At 47.3% G+C, this 26,650-nt stretch overlaps 1 protein-coding gene across 1 annotated transcript in view; it reads right to left on the bottom strand.

The window, feature by feature from the left end:
* Positions 1-132: 132 nt before the first annotated feature.
* FRMPD2 (FERM and PDZ domain containing 2) overlaps positions 133-26,650 on the bottom strand; it is a 91,765-nt gene continuing 65,247 nt past the window's right edge. Inside the window, exons 21-29 of the mRNA XM_025880923.2 lie at positions 25,239-25,444; positions 21,632-21,736; positions 20,586-20,679; positions 19,637-19,722; positions 17,665-17,812; positions 15,759-15,973; positions 13,245-13,343; positions 6,060-6,403; positions 133-1,061 (exon numbers count right to left, since the gene is read on the bottom strand). Coding sequence (XP_025736708.2) covers positions 1,013-1,061; positions 6,060-6,403; positions 13,245-13,343; positions 15,759-15,973; positions 17,665-17,812; positions 19,637-19,722; positions 20,586-20,679; positions 21,632-21,736; positions 25,239-25,444 — 1,346 coding nt within the window. The 3' untranslated portion in view covers positions 133-1,012. The remainder of the gene's footprint in view (positions 1,062-6,059; positions 6,404-13,244; positions 13,344-15,758; positions 15,974-17,664; positions 17,813-19,636; positions 19,723-20,585; positions 20,680-21,631; positions 21,737-25,238; positions 25,445-26,650) is intronic.

The following is a 26,650-nucleotide window of genomic DNA, read 5'->3' as shown; positions in this document are numbered from 1 at the left end:
GATGGTAGGATATGCTTCATTTTCCACAGTGGGAGAAGGGGCTTCAAGTACATGACCTGTGTCTCCTTCCTCATCATCTGTGTCCAATTCAGGACTAGAAAACAAAAACCCATGCATCTTCCAGCATTGATAAGAAATTCCTCTCCCCGCCTTTCTTTCTTTCAGGATGTTCATCATGACACAGCACAGGAGAGCCAGCCAGGGTCCAAACAGCTCCCGCCAGAGACTGTTCTGAACAGTGAATAAGGCGAGGCTCCCATCCTTAAGGATCCCGATTTAATGGGAAGAGCAAATGTTACAATCCAGGGAGAGGGTGCTATGGTAGAGGCAGCACAGAGCATTATGGGAGCAGGGGGAGCTCCTGACTGAGTCAGGAGGCCACGGAGGACTTGCCAGAGGACATGGTATTGAAAACAGAGCTATGACTCTGTTCTAGGGCTGACTCTTCATATGGGGAGTCAGGGAGACCTCGGGCAAGCTTATTAACTTCTCTGGGACCTCAGTTTTCTCATTTGAAAAATGGGAAGGTTGAGAAATTTATAAGATTGCTGGGATGCTTAGATTATGTAATTCTGATGCTTCCGTCCATGGCTCCTGGCACAGGGTGAGTCCTCAGTAAATGGGAGGGGCTATCATCGAGAGGATTTAGGATTGTGATTTCTACAGAGGGGTTAGAGGGAAAGGGCCAAAGCCCCAGGAGGCTGGAAGCAACTCAAGCAGGTGACCTTCAAAGCACTTTGTGCAAGTATCAAGTCCTTTTTGGAGTGCTGAGAGAGATCCTATTTGTAAAGGCAGCCAGCTGGAGTGACATTTAGTCCCTGTGTGACACAGGAGGCAGCAGACTGGTGAGTGAGGTGCACTGTCCGGTGGTGAAGATGCAGAGACAACAGTGGAAGAACACGCTTTTCGGGGGCTGCCCAAAGGTCACCCCACATGCTTTCTGATTAGAAAAAGCAGTGCAGAGAGATGGTAGAGCACTTTGTACAGCGCTTCAAGCATGCAGAGAACGGGCTCAGAAAATATCTGTTGAAAGTCCGGTTAGAGAAGATGAGGAGGAAAATCTAAAAGAAATGCATGCAGGTTTAGCTTTTCATCAAATGCACAAATCCGCATTTATCAGCCTCCTTCCCCACACCCGAAGCAACAGCTTGGCTTTATGACGTGCCGCCTGCCCTCCCCTCTCTTCCCTTTCCCGAAATGCCCCTTTTAAACTCAGCTCTGGTGCCTCTCAAGAGCTCCAAGCCCCAGGCGCCCAGAGGGTCGGTCCTCCTCCCCAGTGGAACTGGAGTGTCTGTCCCCACCTGAGTCTCACTGTCAAAAAGACGTTATTTCTGCTCATGAGACCTACAGGGTATACGTAAGTGTGTGTTTCATGTAAACAGATGCGCACTCACGTGCATAAAAAAGGAGACTGTGTGCTACTGGGACTGAAGAGGAACACTCACTTTAAGAAAGTAATATTTTAAAATCGCCAAGCACTTTGAGGGAAAATCAGTTTAAAACCTTAAAGCACTTGACCAAATTGCGTAGAAAATGCATTTTCTTATAAAAATGGAAGGGAATACTGTGGAAGTTTTGTCAAAGAACAGGAAATCCAGCCTCTTGCCCAGGCCCACGCTGTGCCCCCCCCCCCCCCCCCCCCCCCCCCCGCAGCAGCCCGCTACCGCCCCCCCCCCCCCGCACAGGTAGAGGAGAAGCACATGCCCTGGGCACCGCAGTGCCTGACTGTTCACACCTGACCTCCCGCCACCATCCTCCTCCAACCTCTCTAATAAGCTCCCTGCACGAGGCGAGGTGTCAGAGTGTCTGAGGGGGTTTGGTGGCCCCAAGGGTGAGCTTGCAGTGTGTCTAAGACATCAAGGAGGCAAGTCCAGTGGACTGCTGAGTTTGAAGCTCGCATGACAATCCTGAGCTGAAGATCAGTGTTTAGGAGTTACTGGAGTGATGTGCCTGGCCATGTGTGGTTGGGGAGGGGGCTGGGGCACATCTGGGGCTTGGGAGCCTGTAAGTGTACAGAGAGAAGCCAACTGAAGCAGCCCAGGCTCCAGTCCTGCCCTAGCTCTGCTCTCAGACTTCCGCCATTCTTGGCCAGGCACCTGCCTCACTCGCTTCCCCCAGCCACGCTCCAATCTCACAGGGGTTCCCTGTGCCCTCCTCTCTGAACAACAGCCCACTCATCGGGCAGCTTCTGGCCTCGGCCAGCCATGCTGATGTCACAGCTGGCATGGCAGCTGCTGTTGGGTTAGACCTGTAGCCTCCTACTCACCCTTTGCTATTCCAGGAACAGCGTCCGCCCCAGAAGGTATACAGTAACTTTGGGTTCGTCTCAAGGACTCTGGCTTCATTTTGTATTCTTGATGACCATGAAGACTTACAACATCACTTTCACTAAATGATAATTGCTGACACTACCTGCATTTTAATTATCTGAATTTAACTCTATGTGCTAGGCAAGAAAGAGAGAGAAATAAGCTTATACCATCCTGCTATAACCAGCTTTCCACTCCATGAGCATAAGCCCAGGAATGAACACACATGGAGGCCTTGAATCTGCCATCCCCATTCATTCCTATGAGTCCAGCACATAAAGATAAGCATTTGGCAGACAGCAAGGCCCTCCCCCCGAGGCTCAACCAAAGAAAAAGCTATCTGCTCCCACACCAGGGGAGCAAAGAACATCATGCCTTCCAAAGTGATGTTCAAGGGTAACGTGACTTGATGGGATTTTCGCTTTAGGCCCTAACTTTAGAAACGAACCTTGCCTAAGATGCGACACCAGCCAAGTGCTAAGCCTCCAATCTGGCAGGCACGCAATTCTAACCCTCCTCTATGAAAATGTACGGTACTGCTTTATGAGCCTGCTTTATAAGCATCTCCCGTGACACAGCGGAGTCTCCAGATGTACCTTTGTAAAAGAGAAAAACAAGGAAGGAAAAGTAAAATGTCATCTTCTCCACGAACACTCTGGGCTTGCTGGGGTGCTGGCAGCTACCTGGCTTTAGGAAGTAGCCACCTGGCAGCTGGCAAATTCTGGCAATCTGCTGGGTATTTTAGTTGAAGGGACCTGTTCTTTAGCGGGCAAGAAAGCGAAAGAAAGTGACTTGTGTTAAGTTCCCATGGCGCACCAGGGATCATGCGAGGACTCAGGAGGTATGCTTTCTTTTGACCTGCACAGTGTCTGCTCTTTGTTGACATTTGAGAAGCCTCGAGCTCAGAGAAGTCAACACTCCAGGCACACTTAGTACATGGTAAAGCTGAAACCAAGGCTATATGCTCAAGAAGTCCGTGCTCTTTTGGTTCCAAACTGCAGAAAGAGAGCTTGACTCACAGATGCCAGAAACAAAGAGGTAGTTGCCTGGGACAGCCACCCCACAACTGAGGCGCAGCTACTTCTAGGAGGAGTCTGCAAAGAGCCACAATCCCATGAGGAGCTGGGGGAAAGTGTTCGGGAACTGTTGGGCACGTGCCATGCTTTTCTTCCTATAGGGGACAGTCACTATGTATGCAGCAGAACAAGCTAATGTCTCGTTAGAGGAGAAGCTAATATGGTTTGAGTCCTTCCTTCAGAGAGAAAGAAGGGTTCCTGAGTGGGGGGAAGAAAACATAGCAAAAATGAAGGCAGGGAATGTGAGGAGGCAGAGCACTGTCATTACCAGGACCACCACAGGGAGGCCAAGCACAAGGGGGAGGTGTTGGCCATGGAGCCAGGACAGAGAAATAGTAAGGCTGCCCGCCTATGGCTCCATGGACCACACTGGCCTAGGTAACAAGCATGGGGCAGCAACCATGACCAACTGATTATCAGAAGCTCCACTGGAATGTTCTGGAAAGCCCTCAGGATTCTTATGTAACTCTAGAAGAGGCAACCCCCTCCAAAAATGGCATATTTGGGACATCGGGTATACCCTTTCAAGTAGGAACACTAAGCCAAATTTAATTTGATTCAGAAAAATAAAATAATGTGGTGTTTCTTGCAAAAATAACGACAAAAAGATAGGAAGAAATAGGCGTTAAAACAGATTTCACCTTAATATAAGAAAACACTTTCTGATCAACAACTACATGGTGATAAGATGGGCCACTTTAAGAGGTAGCAAGTTTTGCATCCCTGGAGGTATTCAGTCAAAAGCAGGCCCTGTACCCTGGGGATGTTATAGAACAGATTTCAGCATGGGGTATGAGATTGAATTAGATCATTTTTATATTGAACAACCTTGAGATTCTGTGACCCCATGAATAAAACAGCAACTAAACTAATAATTAGTAAAAAAAAAAAGAACTATTGTTAATAACTGATAACTATATTAGATTAAAGGCACATGGCAAGTCAAACTGCAGGCTTGAAGCTAAATCCAGAGTCACTTTATAATCCAATAATCCAACCCTCAGGATTTCTGTCCATCATCCTGAACTATCTGGCAGTAAAACCTTTAAAAATCCAAAAACCTTTGGAAAATCTATAAGGAAGTACAGTTCCTTTTATATTTCCTATAAGATCACACTAACAGTTGTCCTTGTATTAAACTCTGGAGGTTCTTTCCTTTATCACGTGACCAAGTATATCAATTACTGCCTAGAATGCAATTGTAAGAAACTATAAATACACTTTTATTTATGCATTTTCAGACAATGAAAATAAATACCACTGACGAATGTGCTTACCCATTCTGTTCCACTTTGTACACTAGTTCGTTTTTGTTTGGCTGGAATGGTATTCTTATAAAGATTGTATCTGAATGCTTTCATTTATTCATTTATTTATTTTGAGAGAGAGAGAGCAGGGGGAGGGGCAGAGGGAGAGGGAGAGACGATCTCAAGCAGACTCTCCGCTGAACTCAGAGCCAGACATGGGGCTCACGACCCTAACGTCATGATCTGAGCCAAAATCTATAGTCAGATGCTTAACCAACTGAGCCCCCCCAGGCGCCCCCTGAATGCTTTTAGGGAATGTACACCTGGCTCCTGTTGGTCACAGATCTCCCCTTGCCTAATTGCATTACACAGCTGCTTCATACTTCATGTCCCCTGCCAGGCCCTATAGATCTGCCCTGCTCAGCCTTCTAGGATGAGCAACAGAGAAGAGTCATTTCACAGCAGTGAGTTTATCCGGCGTCACACACAAGCCGTCGCTCCTCATTACCTGCCTGCTTTGTGCCCGTGAATCTAGCTAGCACACGTCTCAAAGCAGCACCCCACTCCTTCTCAGTACTTGCGCCCGTTTCTCTGTTCTCAACAGGCTCCCGTGCACCCTGAGTCTATGCGATGAGTACTGTCAAACTGAATCAAAGAGAATGTTTCCCATCAGAATAGGCTGGGAGACTGGAAAGACTTGTGGGGGACGAGAACAAAATGACAGCTAAGTTAAAAATGGCTATTAAAATGAACGTTTCAGTCTGGTTTTTAAAGACATAGATTTTTTTTTAAGCTGGTGTCGATTGTCAAGTATTATATTAGCAATAAAAATGGTGATACATACAAGGGAACTTCTTTCTTACCACAATACTTTAAAAGGCCCCCCGGGGGGGGCGGGAAGGCACCTGGGTGGCTAGGTCGATTAAGCTTCCAACTCTTGATTTGGGCTCAGGTCATGATCTCAAGATCATGGGATTGAGCCCCGTGTGGGGCTCTGTGCTCAGCGGGAGTCTGCTTGAGGATTCTCTCTCTCCCTCTGCCTCTGCCCCTCCCTCCCCAGCTCTCTCTCTCTCTCTCTCTGTCAAATACACAAATCTTAAAAAAAAAAAAAAAAAGCCATGCAGGATGTAGCATAAAGGTTCGTATGCTGGGAGAAACACCTGAGGCCTGCCATCTGTAGGCACCAAGGGTACAGGAGGACCACTGGGTGGGGTTAGCTTTCCCAAAAGCTCATGAACTGTGGTTGCAGCAGCTCCAGACCTTATGCTTGTTTCTTCTGCCACACCCGCTCCCCCCCCACACACCACTGTCGAATGCCTAGAATAGTGCTGGACCCAGTAAGCACCTGAACACAGTTATGAACTGCTTGACTGTAATTTCTAGCAATGAAATACATACCAAGTATCTGCAAATGTGGTGATTCTTACCTTTCAAGTCTCCTGATATCACAAACTGAATAGCAGTTTTGCCTCATATCCTTTTCCAAAGAGGTGGCCAATGTTGATGCATCCATTTCTTGCTGAAGTCTGCATAAATGAGGGTGGGAATCCTGAGGATGCATCAAGGAAGTGGCCCAGGGTCTCTCTAGGTCTTGGTCCCATTGTGCCTCCCTGGTGGCTTTTTGGAAAGATTCTGGCCTGAGACCCAGGCTTTCCCCTCCGTCTGCGGAGGCACTGTCCCTCCGGCTATCCTCTAGCTCCAGACTGGCGCTCTGCTCTGAGTCTGTGCAAGTTGCCCTGGTGAACTCTTTGTCTGATGAAAGCACGGGTGTCTATTAAAAGAAATGCTCAGGGTTATTAGATCCATGGTGCACACTAAGCAAAATCTAAAATGTGCTTCTTTAAAAAATATCATTTTTTTTCATGTGATTGTGAGCCAAAGCAGTTAAGAGATGGGCTCTTGGGTCAGTCTCCCTTTGTCAGGACCCCAGCTCCCACTGGGCCCTAGGTGACACAAGTAACCATCTCTGAACCCCTTAGCTTGGGGCATTGGAAAAATAATGTAAGCATTATTTTTTAATATTTTTAAAAACTTAAAAAAATCAAACTCAACAGCCAAAAAACAAATAATCCAGTCAAGAAATGGGCTGAAGACAAGAATAGACACTTTTCCAAAAAAAGACATCCAGATGGCTAACAGACACGTGAAAAGATGCTCCACATCACTCATCATCAGGGAACTACAAATCAAAACCACAAGGAGATACCACCTCACACCTGTCAGGCTGGCTAAAATTAACAACACAAGAAACAACAGGTGTTGGCAAGGATGTGGAGAAAGGGAAACCCTTTTGCACTATTGGTGGAAATGCAATCTGGTGCAGCCACTGTGGAGAAGAGTATGGAAGGTCCTCAAAATGTTAAAAACAGAGCTACCCTACAACTCAGCAATGGCACTGCTAGGTATTTACCCAAAGGATACAAAACTACTAGTCCGAAGGGATACATGCACCCCGATGTTAATAGCAGCATTATCAACAATAGTCAAATTATGTAGAGAGCTCAAATGTCCATCAACTGATGAATGGATAATGATGTGGTATATATAAACAATGGAATATTATTCAGCCATCAAAAAGAATGGACTCTTGCCATTTGCAATGCCATGGATGGAGCTAGCGTATATTATGCTGAGTGAAATAAGTCACTGGGAGAAAGACAAATACCACGTGATTTCACTCATGTGGAATTTAAGGAAGAACACAGATGAACATATGGGAAGGGGGGAAAGAAAAAAAGAAAAGAGGGAACAAGTCATAAGAGATTTTTAATGACAGAGAACAAACTGAGGATTGGTGGAGGGAGGTGGGTGGGGGATGGGCTAGATGGGTGATGGGTATTAAGGAGGGCCCTTGCTGTGATGAGCACTGGGTGTTGTATGTAAGTGATGAATCACTGAATTCTACTCCTGAAACCAATATCGCACTGTATGTTAACTACCGACGACTTAAATTTAAAAAAATAATAAATAAATAAAAATTTATTTATTTTTTTAAAGATTTTATGTATTTATTTGGCAGAGAGATACAGAGAGAGAACAAGTAGGCAGAGAGGCAGGCAGAGGGAGAGGGAGAAGCAGGCTCCCCGCCGAGCGGAGAGCCCGATGCGGGGCTCGATCCCAGGACCCTGGGATTATGACCTGAGCCGAAGGCAGCCGCTTAACCGACTGAGCCACCCAGGCGCCCAAATATAAAAATTTAAAAAGAAACTTAAAAAATATGGAAACAAAAGTAACAATGACGCTTTGTCTCACTTTCCAGTAAGAAATGAGTTTTGTAAATTCTTGTCTTCATCTGTCCTCATTCATGATGGCTCATTCTCACAGCCCCAGCCCCCTTCCCATCCTGATTCCCTGCCCTGGGTCTCCTCCTCACTTATCCAAATATTACTTGATTCACCACAACTGCTTATATCCCTGTTGGGCCTAGTAGGTTCTAATTTTGATGACACAATGTGGCACACTAATGCTGTAGGAACAACCTTTCTGTAGGAAAAAAAAAAAATCTATACTTCAGTAGAAACTATGCTTTGTTTACAGCACAACCTTCCGGGTTATCTGATTCTATGTATTCTTTGTTTTGAGCTATTTCATAAATCTCTATAAACAAATATGTTGTTCTTTGAAATCTCTTTTGAACCAATTTTAACATCTGTCCAGTTCCCTTATTGAATGGGTTAGATAAAATCTTTAACATATATTCATTTTTACATCTATGTGAGAGTCATGAGTTTACTTTTTCCTGAAAATTATCTTTTAGCACTTCCATCCCATGACCTACATGCCTGACGTTGTAAAAACACATGGACTTGAGAGCCAGACAGGGCTGGCCCCCCATCCCTATCCTCACCAAAGCAGAAAAGAAATTGCTGCTCGGCCACTTGCCCCGGCAGGCTCCTCACCTTGCTGATTGCCCATTCCTCAAAATGAGGGAGGATATGCTTCCAAATATGCATTTTTTTTTAAGAGAGAGAGAGTGAGCAGGTGGAGGGGCAGAGGGAGAAGGAGAAACAGACTCACTGCTGAGCAAGGAGCCTGACATGGGGCTCGATCCCAGGACTCTGGGATTATGACCCGAGCCAAAGGCAGGCACTCAGCCGACTGAGCCACCCAGGTGTCCGCGCAAATATGCACTTTTATTTAATTATAAGTCATAAACTCTTATGACTCTGCTGATATACAATGCAAATTATAAAGGACATACCAAACATTATAATTTGAAGTGGATGAGATAAAAAATAAATAGTAAGAGCAGTTATATTTTCTCTTGTACTACCCCTAGGGAGACCTCCACAATCTCATGTTCAACCATTCCCCTCCCTCCACCTCATCACCCCCAGTGCTCACTCTACAGCGATCCTTCACCCTCTTCAAGGCTTCCAGTCAATGGTACCTTGTCACCACCCCATCCCCCACCCCCACCCTCTTCCTCTGCTAAGAGTCCATGCTTCTGCCCCACAAACACACACTTAAAAATAAAGAAGACTCCGCGCTCCCATTCTGCATTATGTGCCTCTATTTGCCTCCGTTCTGTGTGACACGCAGGGGCCGTATGTGAACTCCAATCCCTAGGGACACCCTATGTGGACTCTGTAGCTGCTTCTAGACACTAATGCCACGTGTATGGGCACAGGTGTCAAACAGGCATTCAAGACTTCCAGATAATCTTTCTTTACTTTCTTAGTGAAGTCAGTTTCCCATTCTTTCTACCCTCTCCATTATTTCTCCTCTCTCTCCTCAGCCACTCCCCTGACCTTGCCTCTTACTTCACAGTGAAAATGGGCACATTCAGATGAGAATCCTTCATCTCCTCACAGCAAAGTCTACCAACAAGCCCGCATCCCTCTCCCAACCTCCTCCAAAGACCAGCCACTCCTTTCTCAGCTCCTCAAATGCATGCTTATCCTCATTATTTCTGTTTTGTCTCCCCGCTTCTCCCTGCACACACTCCACCCAGCTTCTGTCTCCATCATTCAACGGAAGGAGTTCTGCTCAGGGTCTCCAGTGACCTACATCGTTCTAAGCCAAGGACAATTGTCTCTCCTCGGCTCATTCTACCTCTCAGTAGCATGCATCATAGTTGGTTTCTTCCTCCTTCTTGAGAGCATCCTTTACTCACTTACTCTACTTGAATGTGTTCACTCTGAACTCAGCCCTCCCTTGTTTTCCCACCATCTCCCAGGCCCCTACTGCTGTGTCATTTCTTTGAACCGGACCTTTCAATGTTGGGGGGGTCCCACGGCTTACTTCCCTGCACTCTTTCCCAAGGTGATCTCATCCATTTCATAGCTTTAAATAATGTTATTTGCTGACAGTTCCCAAATCCACCTTTTCCAGCCCTGATATCATGCCAACTCTCCACAAACACCTGCCTAATTGACATCTCCACTGGCTATTCCATAGACATTTCAGTTTTGCTTACTCCCAAGAACTATTGCTTCTCTTACACGTACTTTAAACTGCACTCTCCCAGCACTCCCTACCTTGGCGAGTAGTATCACCATTCAACCAGTTGTTCAAGCCAAACTTTGCTCTCTTTCCATGTGACCATATCTAAGCCAAAACTAATCCTTTGGGCTCTACCTCCTACATCTGACTACTTCTTACCAACTATTCGGCTACAGCCTGAGTCCAAGCCACAGTGGCTTCTTTGAATGACTGCTGGCTTATCTGCTCCAGTCCATCTGCAGCTCAGTGGTCTTTCTAAAGTATAGACCAGATGAGGGTACACTCCTGCCTAACCCTTCACTCTCCCACCACTTCCAGCCCAGTGGCTTCCCATTGCCACCAAGATGGAATCAGCACATTGCCAACATCTACAAGGTGCTACATGACGTGGCCCCTGCTTCCCTCTACAGCTTCTCCCCTTCCACACCTGTTATACTCTTGTCCCTCGAACATCCGGGTTCATTCCTGTCTCAGAGCCTTCACACTTGCTATCGCTTCTGCCTGGAATGATCTTCCTACTCCAGATGTTTGTACGGCTGCCTCCTCTCCATGACTACTTTATTCTAGTTAGGAATTAAAGGCTCCCTTCCTTGGTCTTCTATCTGACCTCTGAAGCCACATGAATGAATGAAAATTTCTCTTCCACTTGGCCCTCAAGTCTAAACAGAGAGAAAGCATGCCCACCATGCCTCATTCCAAGCCCTCCCACTGGACTTTTCTGGGCCCTCCTAGGTAGAGCCATTCTCCAGAACAGAAGGACCACTTTTTCCTGGCATTTCCTAGATATCTCAACAAAAGCACAGGGCACAAGCCCCACGGCCTGATCTCTATGCATGTGAAGCTTGACCTTCTCACATCCCAGTCAGTTGCCCAACACAACTGCCATGTCTACCTTCTTTTCCAAACTGGCAGCTTTCTGATTTCCTTTCCCTGGCAATTTTCTCACAAAGTCTGTATCAAATGACCTCTTGGAGTCCAAGAATCAGAAGGATCTGGATCACAAAATCTTCTGTGATGTCTCTAGTGATTGTCACCTCAGGGATGAGCGATCAACTCTATCCACATCTTATAAATGAGAAATCACAAGGCCTAGAGAAGTTAGGCAATTGCCCAAGGTCCACACAGCTGGTGCATGGCAGAGCAGGTGCAGGTGACTACAGGATGCCCACACAGATGCTTCCCCAGGATGAAGGCCCATCCCCCAGCTGCCTGGAATGCTGGTTACTGACAGCTCACAGCTAGCCCTTCCCCAAGAATCCTGCTCAGCTCAGCTCAAGGGAGCTGTCTCAGGCAAAGCCCGGCCCCCTTTCTTGGGGCAGCCCACACCACAGTGCTGGTTGATAGTAAGTGCAAAGGCACAGGCTCTCTTGTCATCCCAGCTCCAAAGCTCTATGTGGCATAAGCAGAGGCCCCTGCTGCAGCTGCACCACGTTAACTTCTCCTTCCACCCAGCCCTGCCTCCCTCACCCTCACAGGGGTTGTTCCCAAGAGCAGGCCCCATAAATCTCTGGCACTCAAATCTCTGCTACAGCGTCTGTGTCCCGGGACCCAACCAGTGGCATTATGACAATTAATTTTATCTGTCAACTTGGCTAGGCCACAGTACCCAGATGTGTGGTCAAACACTAGTCTAGATGTTTCTGTGAAGGCATTTTTCAGATGAGATTTGCGCTGAAATCAGCAGACTTTGAGTAAAGCAGATGACCCTCCGTGATATGGGTGGGCCACATTCAATCAGTTGAGTGCCTTAGGAGAAAAAGACTGAGATCCCCAAGGAAGAAGGAATTCTGCCTCCAGTCTGCCTTGGGACACAGCTGCACCATGGACCCCTCCCTACGTTTCCAGCCTGCCAGCCTACTCTGCAGAATTTAGACTGGCCAGCCCCCACAATCATGTGAGCCCATATCCTAACCTCCCCTCCCAACTACATACCCCTACACATACACGCCCTATTGATTCTATCTCACTGGACACACTAATATAATTATCAAGGCAAAAATTTTTAATTTTCCCGATCTCATTGCCTCTCCTTTGGACTAAACCATACATGTCTAATTCATACTTTAGGAAAGTGGATACATACCCTGTTCTCCATTTCATTCCTCAGAATGGAAATTCTTACCTTTCCTCAGTCTGATTTTGTATTATTATTCTTGCTCCTGACTTCCCCTCTCTGATGCTTGGGCCACCAGAAGGCCTGAGTCTAGAAGTTTCACCGACGAGATCTAAACATATAACTATCTACAGGAAGATTCAAACATTGTAGAGGCAGAGTAGGGAGGGCGAGGAGACGACAGACATGGGATCTCATGAACTTGTCACAGACTAATTGAGGTTTGGAGGCCAGCTATTTCCCTGCCCCGGTGGAAGAAGATGGCATTGAACCCTACCTAAAACAAAGTTAGGTTTCTCAGGACCCACCAGACAAGAAAAGGGGTGCTTGAATGTCCACAATAGCCAAACTGTGGAAAGAGCCAAGATGCCCATCGACAGACGAATGGATAAAGAAGAGGTGGTATATATACACAATGGAATATTATGCAGCCATCAAAGGGAATGAGAGCTTGCCATTTGCAACGACGTGGATGGAACTGGAGGGTGTTATGCTGAGTGAAATAAGTCAATCAGAGAAAGACATGTATCCTATGACCTCACTGATATGAGGAATTCTTAATCTCAGGAAACAAACTGAGTGTTACTGGAGTGGTTGGGGGTGGGAGGGATGGGGTGGCTGGGTGATAGACATTGGGGAGGGTGTGTGCTACGGTGAGCGCTGTGAATTGTGCAAGACTGTTGAACCACAGATCTGTACTTCTGAAACAAATAACGCAACATATTTTAAGAAAAAAGAAAAAAAAGAAGATAACAGGAGAGGAAGAATGAAGGCGAGTAAGTCAGAGGGGGAGACGAACCATGAGAGATGATGGACTCTGAAAAACAAACTGAGGGTTCTAGAGGGGAGGGGGGTGGGGGGATGGGTTAGCCTGGTGATGGGTATTAAAGAGGGCACGTTCTGCGTGGAGCACTGGGTGTTATGCACAAAGAATGAATCATGGAACACTACATCAAAAACTAATGATGTAATATATGGTGATTAACATAACAATTAAAAAATTAAAAAAAAAGAAAAGGGGTGCTTGAAGGCACCAGAGGGCACCGCAGCTTACCTGCCATCCCTGGTCTACCTCAGGCAGTGCACCTGGAGGGGGTCGGCAAAGTAGGAGCGTGACTTCCGGTGAGGCCCCTCGCAGTAAATGGAGCACCTCCTATGAGAAACCAGAATCTGTGGTTGGATGTGGGCGTGGCATGGCTGTGGCATCTCCTCCTATGTGCTCCCCACTATCTCTCTGGCACTGTTCCCTTGATCTGTTTCTCGGCTCCAGAGAACTCTGGAGAACACTGCTATGGGCCTGATTTCCTAAAGTGAGAGACACTAAAGTCACCAGCCTGGGGTCCCCATGAAGGCAATGCCACCATGCTGGGCTGTTAGGGGCCCTGGTCTGCCCAGGGTCTTTTCATGGCAGCACTTGCCAATACACATATGTGTTCTTCACTCAGAGAATGTCTTCATCATCTCAACCTCCCTCTCCTCTCAGCAGCCCCCCATCTCAGGGGCCATCGGTCATGTACGTTCCACCACCCCAGTCTCTACAGCTTGACCTTTGGCCCTGAGCTTTCCTCCACTGCTCAGCTCGGGCACTCGGAACCTCTCACCTGTGTCACTGCAGTGCCCTCCTCTGCTCCCTTCCTCCTCCAGTGTCACCCACCTCCCCACCTCCATCGTGATCCAGAGCGCTCTTTCCACAATGCAGATATGACCAGGTCATCTCACATTCAACAAGCTCTGCAGGGCAGCATGCAGGATCTGTTCTTACCTGCCACTGCCTTGCTTAGCCCACTCTCTCTCTCCCACCTGCTTCCGCTGCTCCCACAACCTGAGCCCCAACTATGCTGAGCCTCTTCCTCCAACCCACTGTCTCAGATCCCAGGGCTTCAAGGTGCCTTGAGAGTTCCTATTTCCTATCTAAGCCAGAATTTCTCAATGTCTCCTTAGTACTGACATTTTAGGCCAGATAACTCTCTGCTGTGGGGGCTGTCCTGTTCGTTGTAGAATGTTGAGCGGCATCTCTGGTCTTTGCCCACTTGATGCCAGTGGCACCTGCTAGTTGTGACAACCATAAACGTATATGAACTTTGCCAAACATCCCCTGAAAGGCAATATCATTCTAACTCAAGAACCGCTGATCCAGACGCCACTTAATACCCCCCTTTAGCAGCAATGGACTTTCACGGAACGTGCTTCCTTCCTCAGTTCCCTGCGGCAAGCACTTTCTTTTTCCCCAGTTCCCTGGGGCAAGCATTGTTGTTTCCCGTAACACTTGTTTTCCACAGTCAGTTCTGTTTCCTTGTTTGTCCCACCCCACTACAAACACTGAGAACATATGAACTGCCTGCCTCTGCGTCGTTAGCTCCTCAAAGAGCTGCTGACCCAGCACTGGTTCTCAGGAAACAGTTCTTGGCTCACAAACTAGATAGATGAAAGTATTGCCACCCCAGCATAGGCTGTCCTGGGGAATCTCCAGCCCTCGCCACTCAGTCCAGAGCCACTCCCCACCGTGCTCTGTGTTCAGGAGGTGGGCCTGCGCAGACTGGCTTCCTGTTGGGCTCCACCAATGGGAACATGGGTGGGATCAGAGACAGGAGAGGGCGGTGCTTCCTCTTGGACTCAGCCAATGGAAGCATAGGTAGGGATCAGAGCTGGGAGGAGAGAGAGGTGGGTGTCTGTTTTCCCCACTTTCCTCCCCATGGGGTTGTCGCAGAATGGCCGGGTCCCTCAGCAAATGTCACAGTTCATGTCATCAGGTCCATTTCACCAGCTCTCTCAGTTTCCCGGGTCGTATAATTGCTCCTTCCCATATGTCTTTGGACTTGGGAGGGGTGGATGGATAATTGCACCCACTCTTCCCGGCTCCAGGGCTCCACATCTCTCTTGAGCTTCCCAACAACCAGCTCACACCTTTATTAAACTCTCCTCAAATGACTCAATTTCCAACCAGGACCCTGACTGATATGCACAGTATTCCAATGAGATTATGGTATAAGCGTTGAGAAGTGTCCACGTTTTTTTTAAGTTGGTTCCACACCCAGTGTGGAGCCGAGTGCAGGGCATCAACTCACAACCCTGAGATCAAGACCTGAGCTGAGATCAAGAGTCAGATGCTTAACCAAATGAGCCACCCAGGCGCTGGGAGAAGTGTCCACTTTTTACTCTTTTTTTAAATTTCATTTTTGAATATATACAGGACAACTGATGCAACACTGCAGGTCAACATCTGTAAATTTAATAGAGAAATGGGAAGAAGGGCAGAAAGGGACCCACTGCAGTCTCTTCAGCCCACATACCCACCTCCTAGAATGTTAGGAGAGCTTTAGCCAGCACAGAGCCAGGGTTTTATCTTCGGTTTCATTATAAACCTAATTAGAAGCAAGGCTTATTCAAGGTCAGATATGCAAGAACTGAGACAGAAAATTAAATGTGAAAATGTTCCACCAATTGCTCTCTTTGTATGATCCAGGTTCCAGGTGTGACTTTCAGGAACCCAGAGTATTCCTTATGGTGGGTGGGCCTGAAAGAAACATGGCTGGTGTCAGTGTGCACACAGGGTTGCATGGTCTCCTACCTGGAAGACGAGGCCTTCTGTGGGCCTTCCGTTCACGGCCAGGATAATGTCACCCGCTGCAATGGCCCCATTCTCCTCAGCTGGCTGCCCTGGGAAGAGTCTCTTAATTCTCACAAGATCATTCTTTAGATGGCTGCAGCTTTCTTTCTCCATCTGCACGAAGCTGAATCCCAAACCACTGGCATTTTTTTTCAGAGTGACTTCAAACTTAGGACCTGTATGGTGGGATGTGGACAAGATAAATCCCTTAGTAGATTCTGCATGAAATTGGCCTTAAAACGTAAACTGTCAGGTAGATGAATTATTTCTGTTTTACACGAAAAGATTTCATTTTGCTAATTTTTATGAGAGTCCATTATACTTATCATAGATCAGTGCTGCCCAGTGGAAATATAAGGTGAGCTGCAAATGTGAACCACTTGTGTAATTTCAGTTCTCAAATAGCTACATTTTAAAAAGTAACAGGAAACAGCTAAAATAAACTTAATCATACAGTGCATATAACCCAATATATCTACAATATGACCATTTCAACATGTAGTCAATATAAAAAAAGTGTTAATGAGATATTTTGCATCCTTCTTATGTACTAAGTCTTCAAAAACCAAATATGTATTTTATCAACTTGGATTGGCTATATTTCAAGTACTCAACAGCCACATGTGGCTAGTAGCTACCATACTGGACAAAACAATTATAGATAATCCACAAGGTTTATATGTAAAGATATAGTTTATAGACATACACAATATGCCTCTATCACTTAATAAAACTTATTTCATATATATTCCTATTACTCCTTGAGAACCTCAATCATTTTAGTATATTTGAAACAAAATTTTGCATAATTAGACTCTGGAGAAAATGCTGGTAAATTCTATGGAAATGTTTTCTTTAGCCATGTGGACGGACCATAAGACGAAACAGCTGCCTCTGGGCAGCAAAGATGGACACAGCTCTGGGAACCTCGTTAGTCTAACAGCCAGAGGCCTTTGGGTCTCTCCTAGTCTGCCTTCGACTCAGTTGGCAATGAATCAATAGAACAGAGCCCTGACTCATAAACCTTAATTTGGGACAAGAATGAAAGCACCCGAGGCTTTTAGTTGCCAGTGTATCATATGACCAATTTCACCACACTGCCATGAGACCCCCTCACCTCATTTGATAGCGAGTCTGTCGAAGGGCCTCCCTGGAGTGAGCAGAGGAGCAATCAAAGAGGAAACAGACTCGTCTTAGGCATGCGTGTTCCCTTCCTCCCAACCCCATTGCTCACTACGGTTACCTTGCATCCAACCTGACTCACACCTTCAGGAAAATCTCTAAAAACGGATTGAAAAGTGGCTAAGCTCCAAATCATGAAATGCTAAAGGAGTACATGTTTTCCTAGCAGGAAAAACAAAATCACGGGGCAGTGCAGAGAGGCAGCCCATTGGAAGATATGCCATGATGTCCCTGCAAACTGATGGACATTTACTGTTTCACATGATGCTGATAACAAGGCTAGATTTCTGAGCACCTTCCCCTCCCAGCCTGCCTCAGCACGCCCCAGATCTTTTGCTATGAATGTCTTGGCTAGAAGGTAGAGATTTGGTCAGAAAATGCCTGACCCTTTCATTCCAATTTCATTCCTAAAGATTTATACACAAGTATTCAGGCACCTGATCGAGAAACCTCAGAAGGCACAGGGGAGAATTATGCCTGGCAATCATTTTGGAACAATGCATTTTTTTTTCCAGAAACATATTCCATTATATTGGCTTCCACTGCATCCGAACACCAGCCGCATCATGCTCACAATCTTTTGTGAAGCCAGAGGAGGCCTTCGTACCTTCCCTTTTGAGTTGAGAATTCAAAAGGAGCACAGGATGACATGACAATAGTAACACTCAATTCTCTCTCCTCTCACCATCTGTCGCTGAGACACAGCCCGAGGGCCTGCCAGGCAAGGCTGTTGCCAAGGAAACAGCCCTGCATTCATCTCCCGTCCTGTCCTTAGCAGAAGGACACTGCTGGGCGGTCCTGGGGCCTCTTCTCTCTAAGACCAGTCTTGCAACCTAGAAGATGGTTGGACAAACTCCATTTGCACTTCATATGGTAACCAGCAGGCTCTCCCTTCACCCTGCAAATGCTTCTTAATTTTCTGATACTTCCAATAGCTGCTTCATTTGAATCTCAAATTAAAATCTCCAATCTAGCCCACTTGTTGGGATCCAGAGCCATATTTTCAACTGCCTGTCGGACAAATGTTTCTGGAGATAACACATGTACCTCCATTTCAGTGCATTCAAGGTCAAATTCATCTTCTTCCTCTCTCTCATCTTTACTACCCCCTCCTGGTTCTGCCTAAAACATTCCTCCCCTTGCATCTGCTCTCTCCGAACATGGAACCATCCCTCTACTAACCTCCTAGGGGCCACACCTGCAGGGATCCAGCTTACCCCCTTCTGCCCCCCAAATGCCCATCTGATTCCTAAGACTTATCTGTTCACCATCAGAAACATCTCCCCCAGGGCTCCCCCTTCTCCATTTCTTCTCCTGCTGCCAGTGCCCAACTGGTCTGTGGCAAACTCCAGCTAACTTGGCTTCCTGGACCCTATCTTCTCCTCCTCAGGTCACTCCCCACCATGGCTACCCATGGGTTGATCTAAGACACAGACTGATCATGCAGCACTCTTGATCAAAAGTCTCTAACGTTTCCCATCACCTAGCAGGGTATCCCAGACCTCTGCCATTCTGGCCTCCCCCTTTCTTTTGGTTTGATTTTCCATTCTTCTTCCCTACACACGCTATACTCTTGTTACACAAAGCAACGTTCAGGGACAAGTGGCTAGACATCACCTGGAAGCTTTTTAGAAATGTCGAGCTTCCATTCAGGGGACTTGGGCCTGCTAACATCCTTCTGCTGCCATTGTCATTTAGCACCATGCCCATGATCCCAGAGTGACAATTCCTACCTGTCATCACTGCCGCCAGCAGCAAGCAAGAAGTACCTTCTCTGACCACGTTCATTAGCAAAAGTCTGAAGAGCAGAGAGTGCTAATAAATTACGACTCTGTTCTTAAGATAGGTCAACCAAGGTAGCCAGCAAAAGTAAATTTCACTGCAAACCGGAAGACTGCTTCGGGAAAGGAAGCAAACAGGGGCCCTTCTGCTCCCTCAGTTTGCCAGAAGGGCCCACAGGAGTCCTTTCCGTCTCTGCCAACTCCCCAGTTACCCAGAGGGCAATGCCAGCTCTGAGGCTTGGGACACTGAGGCACGAAAAGGCTCCCACCCTCAGGCAGAGGACTGAACACAGCATGGTAACATCCAGATGCTGCTTGGGCACTACAGAGAATAAGGAGTCCCTAACGGGTCAGTGCTTTTGGCTCCGGGTGTCTGGAATTTCTACTTCCCTGTGATCAGAATCCCAGGACAGTGGGGCCTGAATTTACCCAGGTTGATGGGAATAGCATGAACTGGGGAGAGGGTGTCAGCAAGTGCAAAGGCCAGCTGGTGACAGGGCCAGAGGGCAGATGGAAGCATTGGCCAGTCTGGGCTGGAGCAGAAGGTGTGAGGGGGCAACCAGAGCCAGAGCCAATGGGGAGAAGTCATCCACCACATCAGCCCTGTGTAGCTGTCTGATTCCAGAATCGAGGCAAGTGAAAGGCAGCTTTTCAAGGTTCTTTGCAGGGGGTGAGGTATTCTGCTTGGGAAATCTGTCTGCTTCCTCCTGGCCTTCACATCACCATAGAAAAGTGAAAGAGAAAGAAGACAAAGAAGAAAGTCTTATTTTGTTTCCTGCCTGTCCGCCTCCCACCCAGAGGCAACCGCAGCTTCTGATGTTGTCCAAGAAAGCTCTGGAGGGCAGAAAGACAACTCCCTGCTAATGGGGCACTCACCTGCCCAGAACCCTTGAGGCACTGCACAGCCTGCTTGTGGGTGAGGCCGCACAGACTCACTCCATCCACCTGCAGGAGCCGGTCGCCTGGGAGGGGGACAAAGGTCATGTCTTCGAGCTCCTGAGGCTGCGGGAATGACTGTTGCTGGAGGCCCCCGCCCAGCACCCTTCACGCAGCCTCAAGGAGGGTCAGGAAGCCAAGCTGTGAGAAGCCCCGACAGGGCTTGGCTGCCAGCCACCTCTCTGAACACCGTTATAGATCAATGATACAGAAATCTTTCTATTATTGGCTCACAGAGGGGTTGAGCCAACTCTGTATAACCGTATCCTTTCTCCTGTTTTCTTGTGAAACCATTTCTGAAAGTACTTTCAAGTCACTTAGGGGTAATATTTATATCTCCAGGATGTTCTTCTTTTATTTCAAAACAGGTCAAAAAGACCTGGTTGATGCCAAGGACAGCAGAATTCTTGGGAAAATGGAGATAGCTAAGATCCTGGGTGCCCTTTCTGGCTCAACCTGCCATTTTGGAGAGCAATAAAAATCACCCCCTCGCTTCAGAGCACTGGACATGAGGAAGGGTGGAGAGAAGGCTTGCCACTGTCCTCCTTGGATACTGAAGTGGGGGTCACCAATGCACACTCTGTCCTCTATGGGAAGAATTACTTTCTCCCATGAAGGCCAAACAGCAACAAGCTTATTTAAAGTCTCCTATTTTAAAATCACCTTATACTTCCCAATGCACCACTACAAACATTTCATCGCCTTGTTAACTTATCATGGAGGTAGGCCAGGTTGAATCAGCCCCTTTCCCAGGTGAGGAAACCAAGACCTGGAGAGGCAATCATTTGCATGAAGTCTAGGATGAGACTGGGGCAAGGCCTGGAGGCTGTAGCTCCCAGACCAGGATCATACCACAGAATGCAGTTCCCAACATGACTCCATCCCTCACCCCGCAGGATCTGCCCTTCCTTGGCAGCTGGCCCTCCAGGAATGATGGATTTCACGTAGATACCGCCATAGAGCACAGTTGTGTTAATGCCACCCTGGAAAATACAATGAAAGATTCACCACCCATCTGCCCCCTCCGGACAGGGCCTCCTCAGCCTCCCAAAGCGGTACCCCTCTGGCTGCCACTCTATCCCATTACCTCATCTCCACGTGACAACATCTTAGATATTCACTTGTTTGTTCAGACTACACTGTCCACTGTGCCGCAAGGTTAGATGCCCATAAGGAGTATAACAACACAGCTGCAGGAGGGAGCTGTGCTGCGGCCCGCCCAGCCCACTCCTGTAGCAGGTGCTCGGAAATCCAAACCCAGAATTCACTACACAATGCTCTATAACTGACTTTTATTCTCTAACTTAACACTAGATTGTGAGCAGCCCTCAGTTTACTAGAGGAAGATCTAACTTTATCTTTTCTTCTGACTTCTTCATGCACGTAGCTGCGCACATGTATGGGTTTTTCCATCAGTGCGATTGTATCATTCTTGTACAGTTTTCTCCTCCCTCCTCCAGGGTCTGCAGCTAGAGCTCAGAAACAAATGCAAAGTGGCCCTCCTGAACTCTGGTCTGGCCAAGGTGACTCTGTTCTGCCCTTGGAAGCGGGAACACTAGGTTACACTGTGACCCTCCTCTGGATGACCGTGGATCACCTAACTCCCCTTTGGCTTATGTCCCTACAGTCCCACTCCGCTGCCCTTTCTTTGTTGTATGGCATAACCATAGCGTGGGGACCCATCACCTAGTCCCACCCACGCTGCTTGGAGTGCCTGATCATCCCAAATCTGCCCTGCATCTCCCGGTTTGCCTTTCAGTCCTCCCACCCACCTCTCACAGAGGCCCCACTGACTTTCTTGGCTCACCGCTTCCCATGTGCTGCTTGCACACAAGGAGCACATTATCAGAGGTTGCCATATGAATGGAATGCCCACCAAGGCTCCAGGTACATCTTTTCAACTGTGTACTTTCCAAGCTTGCCTAAAATTCTTACAGTCACGCTGAATCCAAGCGTCCCATCTTCTTTAACCAGTTCCACAAAGTAGATTTCACTGGCATTGACTTCTGAAGGTGGTGGAGAACAAGAAGAACCAGCACCCTGTCCCCAAAAAACAAATGAAAACAAAGAAGGCATGAAAACACTTGCCCTACGTAAGCAGATAGCACCTCTTAGCTCTCACCAGCATTGCACACCAAAAGGGGCAGGAATTTAAGGCTCAACAGGGATCATTATCAGCTTTATCAGCTCCTCCTTATGTTACCTTGGGCCAGTCCCTTGGTCTCTCCAGCCTTGGTTTCCCAATCCAGAGAAGTGGAATGAGAGATTCCCCTTCTCAACGGGACTGTGAATCATACACAGCACATAGCAGGCCTCAATAAATGTAAGTTCCCTCCTGCTTCCACTCAAGATGCAAATATCATGTGGAGAACTAAAGCCATCCAGGCACTTCCTGGTAGCTTCACACATGACACCAGCTAAGTGATGTTGGATCCCAGATACATGGCAGCTTCTTGATTAGAAGACAACCTCAGGAGGAACTTCAATCATCCCTAGCAAGAGTAGCTGCACTGGGGCTCTACTTAACAGGGGTTGAATGCTGGAAGGAAGGACAGAAGACAAGAATTATCTACCACGTGGCAGAAATTTAGCTCAGTACTATGACAAGAACCACGGGTGGTTTGTTTATTCATTCATCCAATCATGCAACAACATTAATTGAGGACCTGTTACATGTCAGGCGTTGTGCAAGTTGAGGGGACAGCATTGGTAGGACAGACCTGCCCCTAAGCTTTTAATGAACTGTGCCCAGAAGATGGAGCCACGGGTGCTCCCAGCCTTTTGTCTCATCTGCGCCCTCTGCTTAGTGGTTTGCCATATTGGAAAATACCATTAATACAATAGGAAAATAAACAGGCTGAAGTAAGCTAGAAAATTATCCATCCAACAGAAGAGTTTCCAAAGTGATCGATATAGAACAGACAAAACTCCAGTTGTTCCAGAGACACTCCAGACTGTGTAGTCTGGCAAGGTGTTTTGTCCAAACTTTAAAATTCAAAGAGTAAAGCAACCGCTGAGGTTGAAGTCCAAAGCAAGAGTGTGAACTCAACCACACCACAGAAAGTTACCTGCCCACAGCTGGCCCCGTGACCCAGAAGAACCTGGCTTGCGCAGCGTCTACAGCCTGTGCCATGAGCAGCTGTGGCCCTGGAACACCACTGCTCCCTTCAACAGCTCATAAAAACCAGCCCACAGGTTTGCAGCCTCAGAGGTCCCAACTTGAATCCCTTTTGGCCCTGCTTCCTGACAAGGAGGGCCCTCTGAAATACAGCCCCGGGGTGAAGGCTTCTGCTCTGGAGTCCCACTTCCGGATTCAAATCCCAGCTCTGCCTCCTGCTCCCTGAGAGACCTTGGGCACATTCCTTTCCCCTCTGTGCCTCAGGTACCCCACCTATAAAAATGGTCGCTGATGATAATTATCTCATAGGCCTATAATGAAGCTTATGTGATATAACACATGTAGGTGCTCGGGGTGCTGCCTGACACATGGTTCCTCCCTCAATAAATGTCCACTCTTAGGAGTATTCTCTTGCTGACCCCTCATCCAGCTCTTCATGGGGTGCACCATCCAGCTGAGCTCCATGGCCAAGTAGGAAGGAGCTAACATTCCTGGAGCCCTACAGCGAGACACTTCTGCAGCCACAGCTCCGTGGACAACATTACGTCTACTCACAAAGGATAAAATGAGAAGGAGAGAGGTGGGGTAACTTGCCTATTTCAGTCAGAGTCCCAGCAAGAAAGCAAAGGTTTACAGGCTCAACCCGGGCCACGGAGGAGAGCTAGGACCAAGAGGGCTGCTTTCAGAGATGTTGCCACTTAAAGGAACCAATAAGGAGGGCCAGACACCCTGGGGCTAGAAACAGTAGGAGCCGTTCCCTTCTCTAAGCCTGAGGAGCAAAAGGAGGGCATGGCCGATGGAAACTAGAGAATAGTTCTACAGCGAGGAGCACATGATAGGAGCTGTGCTTTCAGGAGAGGGACATAGCCCACCTGATCACAGACAGAGAGTGACAATACTGTCCTTGTTCACCCCCAAAGGCTGGCTACCACCACGGTGTGAAATAATAGCAAATATATATATTGGCCTCTCCTCACTTCCTGGCACAGAGCTCCCTCCACCCTTGTAATTTCCTAAGTCTTAAGAGACTAGGAGCATCTGTTGTTCTAATAGCTGGTCTTTGGCTCTAGTTTTTTACACAGAGCTCTCAAAGCCCTTGGAATTTCTTGGGTGATAGTCTTTTGTTCTAAAAAGGCAGCACTTGGTGGGTTTCTGGATAGCTTCAGGATAGGGGCTAGTTACCAGAAAGACCAAGCCATGATTCAAAGCTTGGAACTTGCCACCTCACCCCACGCCCCATCCACTGGGGAGGAGAGAGGAACTGGAGATTGAGCTCATGATCCATCATGCCTAAGTGAGAAAGTCTCCACAAAAATACCAAAAGCATGGGGTCCAGAGAGCTTCTGGGTTGGTGGACACATATATGTGCTGGGAGGATGGCACACCTCAAGTCCACAGAGACAGAAGTTCCTATACTCGGGATGTTCCAGACCTTGCCCTGTGCATCTCTTCACTGGCTGTTCACTTGTACCCCTTAAAACACCCTTTGTAATAAATTGGCAGTAACAAGAAAACTGTTGTCCTGGGTTCTTTGAGCTGCTCTAGGAAATTATCAAGCCCAAGGAGGGGACATGGGAACCTCCAATTTGTAGCCAACTTCAGACAAGTGTGGGGAACTTGGAGACCTATTATTTGTGATTGGCGTATCAGATGGAGGCAGTCTTGTGGTACTGAGTCCAGTCCCACAAAACCTGTGGGATCTGGTGCTAACTCCACTCAGTTACTGTCAGAATTGTTTCTGGGGTGAAAAACCACAACAGTGTCAGAAGCGTTGTCCTAGTGGGATCCTAGTGTGAGAGTAAGGAAAGTGGAGAGGGGCCTCTCTTGGACAGAACCATCCAGAAGACAGCAGGCCGACAGGGTCTGTGAACATCAGCTTCCTGGGGCCCAGAGCAGAAGGGAGAAAGTTCTAGAGGGCAAAAGGAGACCTTTCCACCCAGTGTCCAAGGAGACACAGCTTGAGGCGGCCGCCCTGGGACTGAAGTACATAGGCCTCTGTATCCCAAAGCTGGCCTTCTCCTCTTCCTCCCTGGCATTGTCAAGAGCAAAGCCATTGAGGACCAACTAGAGGCCAAGAATGTCTGTCCATACGTTGCCCTCAGTGGCAGCCAATATTATTACCAGTAACAAGTATAATCAGTGAGTGAGGACACTGGAGGATCAAACACTGGGCCCCATGGCCCAGGCACTGCACCAGGAGCTTTGCCTTTTTCCCTTTATGTTCTTCTCGACAACCATGCAGTTTAGGCATTTATTTCCATCTTGCAGATGAGAAAGCTGAAGGTCATCGGATTAAGTAAATTCTATCCAGTTGGCACGGCAAAAAATAAAGCAAAGAGGGACTTTGAAGCCAGAACTGTTGGGCTCCACACAGCCTGTTCTCTTTCCTCCAAATTCTAGAGAGGGAACCAACGGGATGATTACCTTCAATGGCAGAGGGGAAAGCTGAGGCCTCACCCTGGGCAGTAAGCTCTGAGTCTGAGCCGCTTCGAGTTCTTCAGTATTTTTCTCCTGGTCTTGCATGTGGGACGAAAGACTTCCCTGGTGCCCGTTGTTCGGGCTGTCTGTAGAGAAGACCCCAGAATTGGACGTGCTATTGTTTTCCTCACTTGGGGTATTTCCACAGATACCTATAAAAACAAGCCATGAAGTCAGCAGCTTGGAAAGGCTGACTTCTCAATGGAATCATGCTACATGGGTACAGGATCTTCCTCCAATGACAGACAGACCTTTGACAGCTGCTGGGACCGATGTGAGTTTAGCACCTTGGGAAGGAGGATGCATTTGGAATAGAGAAAGGGAAGATTCTGGGTGTGATTTAAAAACCTATGTAGAGGTTTGTGACTCAACTATGAAAATATAGGAGCAACTGGAGCGTTAATAATGCCAGCTCCGTCTTACTAATGTCTTGCCATGTGATGGGCAATACACACACACACACACACACACACACACACACACATACACACATATTTTATATGTATATATCTTTCCATCTTTTAAACACATCTACCAGGAAGGTGTTATCCCACTTCAAATATGAGAAAGCAGAGTCAAGAGGATTAAGTAGCTTGCCCAGCATCCCATAGCTAGCATGTGGTGGTGCCCTTAAACTCGGCCTCTTCCAGAAATCCCACTGAGCACACCTGTAATCAACATGTGATCCAAAGAACAACATGTTAGGTCTTTGAGGGAGGACTTGGTCATAACAAGATAGTGGACTCCTTGTGGGCAAAGACTGGGCCACTGACTCCTATTTACCCCATGTCTGACCCTTGACCTGGCACAGAACAGGGAAACAAACGTGAGGTCAGGAATCAATAGGTAAAATCTTAGGCAAGGTACTTAAATTTCTGGACCTCGATTTCCTTCTAATTAAAATAGAGATAATATCAACTACCTTTTTGGGTTGGTAAGGCTTAGAAGTTATATATGGAGAGAGATTTTGCATATGTACAGAGAGAGATGAAGAGAAATCAGTTTAGCACATGGTAGAGCCTCAATAAAGGTATTTACTATTAATATGTTAATATCAGCTGTTCAACAAATATATGTGGGCGAAAGGCAGGATAGTCCAATTTTCTTTAGATGTGGATATAGAAACATACAAGTAGGTTTACTTTTGATACAGACCCATTAGCACTCAGGGAAGTACCCAAAATCACACACTGAAGGAACTGTAATTTAATGAATTAGATTGGAAGTTACTCAAACCTAAAGGTATTCAGGAGGGAATGGTGGGGCGACCGTTCTGTCACGCCTTATTCCTAACTATCTCATTCACAGAGTCTACTGTCCTTGTCCTTCTGGCAATGTTGGAAGCATCTGCTCATTTT

This window comes from Callorhinus ursinus, unplaced genomic scaffold (assembly GCF_003265705.2).
Source record: "Callorhinus ursinus isolate GAN/ISIS: 27379988/994484 unplaced genomic scaffold, GSC_fseal_2.0 scaffold20, whole genome shotgun sequence".
Lineage (NCBI taxonomy): Eukaryota > Metazoa > Chordata > Mammalia > Carnivora > Otariidae > Callorhinus > Callorhinus ursinus.
This window is presented reverse-complemented; position numbering and strand designations above follow the sequence as displayed.